Source organism: Eptesicus fuscus, chromosome 10, assembly GCF_027574615.1.
Source record: "Eptesicus fuscus isolate TK198812 chromosome 10, DD_ASM_mEF_20220401, whole genome shotgun sequence".
Classification (NCBI taxonomy): domain Eukaryota; kingdom Metazoa; phylum Chordata; class Mammalia; order Chiroptera; family Vespertilionidae; genus Eptesicus; species Eptesicus fuscus.
The window spans coordinates 38,471,951-38,482,133 of record NC_072482.1 but is presented as its reverse complement, the minus strand read 5'-3'; the positions used below and the strand labels follow the sequence as shown (position 1 = coordinate 38,482,133).

Sequence of the window (10,183 nt, the reverse complement as noted above, 5' to 3'; positions counted from 1 at the left end):
TAGCAAACGCCAAGTGCTTAACCAAAAGAGCCCGAATCTTTATTGCAATATAAAGCACTGGAATAAATTACACTTTGCATAGGTTGCAGAAACAAACGCAGGACGAGACTTACACAGATGCCAATCCGCAGCATTTATACACATGCACATGGCAAGAGACAGAAACCAAACACTATCATTCAACTCGGGCCGGGCGGCGCGATCCCGACTTTGCCCGGCGTGAGAGTGCTCTCTGCGTGTGTCTGTGTGCGTGCGTGAGAGTGAGACCCATCCTCGGGGCATTTCCCCTCTTTGGGCAGTTTTGCTTCATTTGTTTCCTATTTCTGCTACATAGAAAGTAACTTCCATCTCAGCGCCAGCCAGCGCCACTGAATAGAGCGGTGCTGCGGCTCCGTTTGCGTCAGATCCCTCCGCGGAGCAATCCCCGGCCCCCTCCCTCCCGCGATCGGCCTCCACAGAGAAAGCGCCTCCCAGCCAACCCGCGGCTCCGGCTCCGGCTCCGGCTCCGGCTCCGGCTCCGGCTCCGGCTCCGGCATCTTCTCCAGCTGGAAATAAATAAACAAATCGCACCTTCGGCCGGGGAGGGGTGGGCGGGGGGGGTCTCACCGCGCCGGGCGCGGGGTCTCTGGGGGCGCAGGCACTCCTTTTTCTCTCCAGGGGGCGGGAGCGCGGGCCGGGGCCGAGCCTGGGGCCGGGAAGGCGGCGGACTCTTTTCTGCGGCGGAGGGATCCGCGGCGGAGGCGGCGGCGGCCGTAGCCGCTGCCTGAGAGTTGTTGTTTCCTCCTCCTCCGCCTCCGCCTCCGCCGCCGTCGCTTGAATGGTGGAGCCGAGGCTGGGCTCGTGAACACACAGTGACAGCTATAGGGCAGGCGGAGGCACCATCCCCGCTTCCCCTCGGCGGCGGGGTGTCCCGCCAGCGGCCCTGAAGTGACCCATAAACATGTCTTGTGAGAGGAAAGGCCTCTCGGAGCTGCGATCGGGTAAGTCGAGGGGCTCCCGGGGCCGCTGGCACCGGGCGATTCCGCCCGCGGTCCTCCGCCCCCCGCCGCCCGGCCGCTTAGCCCGTGTCTCCCCGTCCCTCTCTCCCGCGCAGAGCTCTACTTCCTCATCGCCCGGTTCCTGGAAGATGGACCCTGTCAGCAGGCGGCTCAGGTACGGCGGCGCGCGGCGCGGGCCGGGCCGGGTTCGGCGCTCGCGGGCGTGGGGGAGGGCGGCGGCGGCGCGGGGCCGCGGCCCGGGGCGCGGGGCTCAGCTCTCCCCGCTTTGTTGTTGCAGGTGCTGATCCGCGAGGTGGCCGAGAAAGAGGTAAGGGCGGCGGCGGACCGCCGCGTCCTGCCGCCGCGCGGCCGCCCTTGGGCCGCGGCGCCACCGCTGCCGCCGCCGCCGGGGCGTGGGGCGCGGGGCTTGGGGTCCCCGCCGGGGCGCGGGGCGGGCGGGGGAGGGGCGCGGGCGGGCTGGGGCCGGGGGCCCGGCTCACGGGACGTCCTCTCCCCGCAGCTGCTGCCTCGACGCACCGACTGGACCGGGAAGGAGCATCCCAGGACCTACCAGAATCTGGTGAGACATTCACGTCGCGGAGCAAAGAAACTTTTCCCCGACTCGAATAAAAATTGAATTTCCCGCAATTTTTTACAGAGACAAAAACTTGGCCCCAGAACGTGAAAGCTCCAAAGGCCGGGGGGGACGTTGGGAAGTCGGCGCGGGGGCTGCGGGGGGCAGTGGCCGGGGGGACCTGCACCCCGGGACCGTAGGGGCTGCAGACAATTTATTTGTGATATTTGGTTAATGTGCTAGAAATAAAGATACGTCATGAGTGTTGTGCAGTGCAAGGCCGGAGGAGGAGGGGCCGGCGCGCGCGGCCGGGCGGGCGCGGGGGCGCGCGCGGCGCGGCGGCGGCGGCGGCGGCGGCGGGAGCGGCGCGCGGAGGGCGCGCTCGCCGCTCTGCTCGCGCGGTCGGCTCGGCGCTCCGCGGCCGCACACAATGGCTGGTGACTAACAGCTCCGAAGTGGCATTAGCATTTCACTAGCAGGCTAATCGGCGGCAGCGGAACCGTGGCCAGACGTTATCTATTTTTTTATTTTTTTTTTGCCTTCTCTGGTCTCTTTTTGCTTGCTTTAAATTCAGAGCTGTGTTTTTTTTGTTGGAGGGGTTCGGATGTGTGATCGTTGGCCTTCAGAACATGCTGCATTTACCAGGACAACGTTCGCAGACGTGTAAAAAGCCTGTAATACCCTAAAGCCAGAAGTTGAACAGGCTTTTTTCTAATTTTGCTAATTCCGGTGTTCTGCCCCTTGTCCGATTAACTGTTGCTGGAGGCCACCGAAGCGTTTTTATTTTTAGCCACGTATTTAGTGACGATGGAACTTCGGAAGTAGAAGTTTTCCAATATATCTTGGGATCTGTTTTGTTAAATAGTTTTAAAATGCCAACTACTTAATTTTGTGGGTTTTCAAGATGAATATTTTAGTCATTTGTACAAATTGACTTCTAAACGTGGACCTGTTACTTTAGGATTGTGTCTGTGAAAAGAAAGGTATCTGTATCTGGGAGTTACATTTTCCATGTTCTTTTCTCCTAAACTGATTTAGGTTATTTGTATGAACGTGTGTGTGTGTGTGTTGGGCAGTTAAAGCACTCACTCGGGGCAAATCAAGCATTTAAAATTTATGCATGCATTGATTTTCTGAGACATTTGCAACTGATGTTGTGATGTAGTTAATGACTGTTACTTAATGAGGGCTTCTGAAATATTTGGACGTTTCAAAGCTCTTAGAATTGAATGGCTCGAGTTGGGTGAAGGCATGACATGATTTTGATTTGATGACTTTTCTTTCATTTGGATGTAGAACATTTAACGAGTCTAAGTCTCTTATTATGATTTCATATAGGTTGCTGATAAATGCCTACATCGGTTGAAATAAGCAAAGGCACTAAGGTTTAGTAAATTTGATGGAAACTTTTAACAGTTTGCAAGTAGTGATTTAGGCTAGTTTCATTCAGTACTTGGCTAAAATGAATAGAGTTTGAAGCCAACTCAAATTCATTAACTTAAGTATTTAAATTTTTAGATTGTAATCTTTGACAAAATCTGAAGTGTCTTGCTTGTTACTCCAAAAAACTATAAAGATTATAATTTTCCTTTTTAAGAATTGGGCAGATTTTACAAAACTCATCTTTGCATCTTATAAAAACCAACAACCCTCAAGTTCTTAAAGATTGCTGTGTTTTCTTGGAGACAGTTGGTAATGTTAGATTTATATTTTTAAAATGAAGTGGCTAATGGTATCTGGCCAAACAAGGGGAATGTCTTATCCTTGTAGGAGTATCGTTTGTTTTCTCCAGTAACAAAAAAGGGCACCAATGTTGATTTTTATTTAATTTAATTTTTTGAGAGGGTTTCTTGTCCCTCATATATTAGAGCATTTATATTCCTCTTTCTCAAAACTTAGGACACAATAAGTAGAGTTTTCATTGGTGTGTTACTTATCGACATCCGCCTATTTCTCATGGAAGTGGTTCTTACTTGGAGTGTTTTCATCCTTATATTAGAACAGTCATGTTGGCATTTCATGAGGCAGTTAAAATTCTCATTAGAATTCAGAGTTCTCTGGATCATTTTCTCTTTTTATTCATTCAGCATGTTGCTCACTCCGTATCTACTGGATACAAGGCATCATTCAAGGTGCTTTCATATTCATCAAACTATATCTAGGTGTGTAGGTATTCTGTTTAACTGACTTTTTAACTGAGATTTAGTTAGCTCTAAAAACATTTTGGAACAGCAGGTGTCTGAGCACATTCTTGTTTAATAGTAAGTGGGATCTTGAATTTTATGTCTAGGTGAACATGCAGAACTTTGTATAGTATTCTCTATTGTCTTAATTTATTCTTATGACTTACACATGTTTAACTTCATTGCCTATCAAATTGCTTTTATTTGACATTGATTTGAAGACTATTCTGGTGAGTGAAACTAAAATAACTATTTTTGATAGGTAGTTTCAGTAGTGTCTACCTGTACCTGGAAATTTGTTGTTACATTCCTGATAAATGAATAATATTTTAAATGGAAAAATTCATATGTCAGATTGAAATTTCTAGAAAAGTCTCAAATTACAGTTATTTAGGATGGGAAGTAATAATTGGTATTTATGAGCTTAAAAATAGGTGGAGATTAGTATCTGCAATCAGCCTACAGATACAATCAGTGATTGAGTTTTGACCAAGAGAAAAGTGGAGATTTATGAGCAGTTTTAAAAGTTTACAGATTTTTTTTAAAAAGTGATGTGTTTATTTCAAGTGTGATTGACAAAACTTCATTGTGATTATTCCCCTCTACCTTAAGATTTAAAATATTTTTGATAGGAAATTAAAACATTTTTTTGGCTCTATGGTATATGTCTAATTAGTTTTTTATTTTTAAAAACAGGAGGTCGATTTAAAGCAAAACGGCATTTTTAAAAACTTTTATCAGGATTCTTATTTTTTAAATGGAGTGAGGCTTAGGAGACAAACTATAGAATAGGAAAACTCAAATAATTTTTGGACAATTATTTATTTCTTAGTTTGCATGGTGGAATTAGTTGGTTTGTTAATTTCCCTTTCTAGTCGCCACCTTACTGGTGGTTGCATATTTATGAAGAGATCTTGACACAGAAATTGTATGCTTTTTTACTAGATTTGGGACTCGGATCACATTTCTTGATTACATGGCTTTTTTTCTTCTTCTTTCCAAAACAGGATTCATGTTTTGCCAGTCTGTTAAAATGATATAATACTTACTTTATGTTTTGTAGTGGTATTTACTTTTCTTAAAATGATTCCACTTTATTGGAAATCATTCTATTTAAGTGAAATGATTCAGAGCCAGGAGATGTGGGACTGTGATCTTAGCCCTGCCAGCAGTTAACCTGCAGGTAATCTCCAGCAAGTCATTTCTGTGGGCCCCAGTTATTCATGAAATAAGTGAATTACAACTTTTCTAATCTGAAAATCTGTTTTTGAAATAGAAATAGCAATACATTGTCCCTAATAGTTCAACTCTCCTTTTGGAGTTTTATTATCCAAAACACAGAAAAGTAGAAATAGAGAAATTATGCAGATTTTAATATTTTATAAATGCTTTTGATAGTGCCATTGTTAGGTTGTAGTATGATTTCTCTTTGCAAGGATGAAAATTTTTGAGACACTAACCACATTGTCCACTGACTCTTTACCCTATAATTTAGTATGTTTTTTGATATGGTTTAAGTATTAGGTTTAATAAATTATTGGTGGTCTTAAATTCAGAGATGAATAGGAACCATGGATAGGAATTACTTAGGTATGTATCAAGTATACATTATTTAGAGTGTGCTGATTAATGTGAAAGTTAAGGTAAAAAACATAGACAAGTTTTAGGGAAAAATATATAACACTTTAAATGTTTTTGAATCAGGGAATCTCATTCTATATTAGAGATAACATAGTACTTTTCAAAACTTAACCAGTATAATTTGGGGTGGGGTGTGCCATATGAAGTAAGTGTGTGTTGCAGTGTTTCCATTTCCCTTTTTAGTAGGATATCAATGAAATAGTAAGCTTAGTTTGGTAGCCTCTAAAACAGGGTTTTAATGTATCATGATCATCATAACAAATGAAATGTTAGCTGAAGTGGACAAAACTACATCTTTTCTTATACATGCAATTATTATAATGGTACTTATATCATTATTTTTAAAAGTGAGACATTTACAAACATTTCAAAAATAAATAAGTACCTATTAAAATCTTAATGCCCTTGAATTGGCATTATGTAAAGAGGAAGTTGTATTATCTTCTCCCTAACTACACAGTGATGTTTTAATTGTTATGGGGTAGAATAGTAAGTACTGCAGGAGTCTGTTTCCCAGTCTACCAAATGGGCTAATAATAGCACCTACATTGTAAGATCCTGTGAGTGATAACAGACTGGCACAAGTCACATGCTAATAAGGGTTTGTGTTTGCTATTAGAACTATAGTAGTTGTAATAAAGTTGTTCCAATTATAGCTTTCTAATGTATTAATGTTCAATTTAAGAAAAACATTATTTCAGAAACAAGTATACATAACTTTCTGAACATAACAGCTACAGTATAAAAAAGGGCACTTTAAAACTTCAGAAAATACTATTAGTATAATTACTTTTAGACTCAAGAATAAAATAATTAAGCCTATGATATAAAAAAAGTACAGTAAATACCAAAAATAATTCTTTAAAAATATTGGGTAGAATATCCAGAAAACTTTTGATGGTCTGTATAGTGATTCAAACAAGAGTATTTTTCTGTAACAACATTAAGAAGTATTTCGGTGTTTGAAATATCCAGAATTGATTAGAGGATATATGAAGTTTTTTTCTTTTGATAGGTGACATTTAGGAATATGTGAAGGATCCTTGGCTGTTGCATCTGACTCCTCCCATCCAGAGATTTGTGTAATTTAAAATCATCACAATAGTTTGTATTCTTTTTGGAAATTGTCAGAGTGTTTTGCCAGTCTGGCTTAATGCTATGTGTGTTTTTAATTAAAGAGTTTAATAAAGACTTTCAAAAATTCTTAAGTGTACATTAGGTTAAATACTATGAATATCAATTTTTCAATTTATTGGTATTTCTTTATTAGATAACTAGAAACTCCTCTCACTTACTGCAGTCATACTGCTCCCTCCCTCCGCCCCCCCCAACTTTGTGGTTATATATCATATCACTACAGAATTATAGCAAATAAAATTGTATTTCACCCAACTTATTCTGGGTAAATAATACCAAACAGGTTGATTTTATTCTTGCTAGTAATTCCCTCACAAAATTTTATAATTCAGAGTGTTGTAATACTAAGCAAAGGGGCAGTTATACTACACATACCCATTTAGAAACACTTCCTATTTTAATGTATTTTTAGTTAACTTTAAGAAAATGAGTGTATCAGAAAAAAATAATTAGCAGTAAAAATTTAGGTTAAGTTGCTTTCATAATTCTATCTAAAGTGAAAAAAGACTATTTGATAATAGGAACCAAATTGAAATTTTTTAAAAATATATATTTTATTGATTTTTTTACAGAGAGGAAGGGAGAGGGACAGAGAGTTAGAAACATGGATGAGAGAGAAACATTGATCAGCTGCCTTCTGCACACTCCCCACTGGATATGTGCCCACAACCAAGGTACATGCCCTTGACCGGAATGGAACCTGGGACCCTTGAGTCTGCAGGCCGACGCTCTTATCCACTGAGCCAGACTGGTTAGGGCCCAAATTGAAATTTTTAGAAATAAATTTAAAATGTGTAAAGTTACCAGTTTCTGTGTTTTTGTTTTGTTTATGAGCTGCTGTTTGTGAAATGAGTAATTTATGAAAATTAATAAATTATTTAGGAATTATTAAATATGTTACTGAGCATATGGAATATAGATTTCAAGTATTTTATAACAGATTGGGGGAAATGATAGTACTTTTTAAAATTGAATTTGAGAATTGAGGGTACTGAAAAATCAAATTATGATAATGCACATTGAAATATCTAGGTGTAAAAAGCTTTGGTTTCTAGAGAGGCAGTCATTAGGTTTAAAGCAGGTCTACCTTTGGTTATTTGCCTTACACACACACACACCACCACACCACACACCACCACCACCACCACCACCACCACCCCCCGCCAAGTATTTGGAGCTCAAGGATCATTTAAGGAAGAGGATGGTTGGATGAAAAGTTTTGATACTAAGAACAATTAGGTAGCAATGGTCTGATACAGCTTCTACTTAGTTAAAAGTAATTGAAATTGTAAGAGACATGAGATTTGTAGTATAAGGTTTAGTAAGTTATTCATGACAGCATTAGTGGTGGCAGCCTTCTGCAAAGGAAGCACATAAAAAAATCCATGTAGTGATTCTGGATTCCACACAGCCTGTTGTCATGGTGGCATGAGCCATTTGGTCTCTGTCATGGATAAATAAGAGGCACATAGTCTTCTCAGAGGTTATAATATAAATGCAAGAAATATTTACCTTTGCTTTTGTCACTTGGTTCTAGTTTAGTTTTGGGGTGTGGAAATAATAAATTCTAGGCAACTTGGAGAAATATACATTTTCTCAAACAACTTTACTGCTATTGTATATGTGGTGTTAGTTCTTTTGAGTACAGTGTTTGAAACTGAAACATTACTAAAAATGAAACTGGGCGTTCTCTTAAAATTACTTATTTTGGCATCTTAAGCATAAACTGTTTAAGAATTTTTCATCTTTAAATTAATAGATACGAACTTTTTCAACAGAATTATAAATTTGAATTTTAAATTACTAAATTAACTATTTTAAAGAGGATTTTTTATTGCACAAATTTTGCTTAGCAAATATGTCTTGATTTAAAAACAAAACTTCAAAGTGTATTTAAATAGTTAAGCTTTGTTGTGTTTCAAATTAATTTTTATAGATCATCTGTGTTTTGTGGAAACCTTAATTCTGGATAGGTTTGGGTGTTTTGTGTTGTTTTTTTTTTTTAGCAGAATATAGCATGTGATGAATGAATAAAATTTGAAAGAGCAATATTTCATTTTCTTTAAATGAAAAATTTGTATTGATAATTGTATTTATCATACTAACTGAATTATCTAAATGAATTCTTAGGTGGTTGACTACATTGTGAGTATAAGACAGTCTTTCAAGTGTGTTTATTCACAGTTACGAGTAAATAGACCACCAAGATCAATTTTGACACCTAATATGATTCTATATTAATTTTATTATACTTCTAATTATAAAGAAATCATAGGCAAGTAAGAGTACTTCTGAGAGCAGTTTCCCAGCTTAGAAGATTTGACTTGAAAGTGGTTATATGGGTTCTAGTAAGTTTGTAATCACGAAACGTGACAATGTGGGGGGTGGGTAATGTTTTGAGAAGGAAACTGTAATGTAATAAAAATAACAGTTAACTTGAAATCGGGAGATCTGGGTTTGATTATTGTTTTTCTTTTTAAATGTATGACCTTGGACATCCTGCGTAACCTTTGGACTTCAGTTTTCTTTACTTGTGAAGTGGGTAGATACTTGTTTGTGAAGATAAATAAATTTGGAGAATACTTGGCACAGTGTGTGTGTGTGTGTGTGTGTGTGTAGAGAGAGAGGTAATATGCAGATTTGTCCAGGACGCCTTTACAGTCACGAGCGGCGCGGCTCGGAGCACGCCCCCCACCCCAGCGGACACACACGGGGGAGGTCTGTGCGTGTGAGCTGCAGAGGAAACACCTTTTCTGACTTCTCATTGGCTAAGCTCCCTAAGGGCTCCTGGACTGTGAGAGGGGGCAGGCTTGGCCGAGGGACCCGCCACCCCAGTGCACGAATTTCATGCACCGGGCCTCTAGTCCTATATAATAAAAGCCTAATATGCAAATTGTCCCCTCGTCTGGAAGTTTGACCAGTGGGCGGAGCTAACCAGCCAACCACCCTTGGCCCCTCCCCCAGGCCAGCCCCTCCCTAGCTGGCAGCGGTGGCAGGAAGCCGGGGAAGGGGGGCCCCGACTGGCAGCCACTAGGGGCCCTGCCTGTGCATGAATTTCATGCACTGGGCCTCTAGTTCCATATATTTGTCTATGTGAAGATGCTATTAGTAAAATTACTCAGAGAAAACTTGTACACTTGCTTTAATGAATATAGATAAAATTTAACATGTACTTTGTAATAATAGTAAGACATTTATAATTATAACGAAGTTTTGAGAAGTTTAGGGGCTGGGTTTTAATAATAGGCTTATAAAGTGATTAAATAGATTTTTTAAATTTATGAATTTTGTTTATGTGCTAAATAGTCATAAAAATAGTAACTATAGTCCATTAAGCTGACCTTTTATTTAATTATTTTTAATCCTCACCTGAGGATATGGTGTGTGTTGTTGTTTTTTCTTTTTTCACTAATTTTTAGACAGAGAGGAAAGGGGATGGGTAGAGAGAGAAACATCTATTGGTTGCTTCCCATACTTGCCCTGACTAGAAGTCAAAACTGCAAGCTAGGTGTGTACCCTAACTGGAAATTGAACCCACAACCCTTTGGTGTACCGATGACGCTCCAACCAACTGAACCATCCAGCCAGAGCTAAGCTGACCTTTTAGTACTCAAAACTAGAGCAGAGAGCAAAAGCAGATAGCCTTTCAGATATGAAAAAATGGTGAGAAA

General features: G+C 40.5%; 1 protein-coding gene across 1 annotated transcript in view; it reads left to right on the top strand.

Annotated features, from left to right (window-relative positions):
- Nucleotides 1-643: 643 nt before the first annotated feature.
- PHIP (pleckstrin homology domain interacting protein) overlaps nucleotides 644-10,183 on the top strand; it is a 147,280-nt gene continuing 137,740 nt past the window's right edge. The window contains exons 1-4 of the mRNA XM_054722630.1: nucleotides 644-980; nucleotides 1,094-1,152; nucleotides 1,276-1,305; nucleotides 1,498-1,557. Coding sequence (XP_054578605.1) covers nucleotides 941-980; nucleotides 1,094-1,152; nucleotides 1,276-1,305; nucleotides 1,498-1,557 — 189 coding nt within the window. The 5' untranslated portion in view covers nucleotides 644-940. The remainder of the gene's footprint in view (nucleotides 981-1,093; nucleotides 1,153-1,275; nucleotides 1,306-1,497; nucleotides 1,558-10,183) is intronic.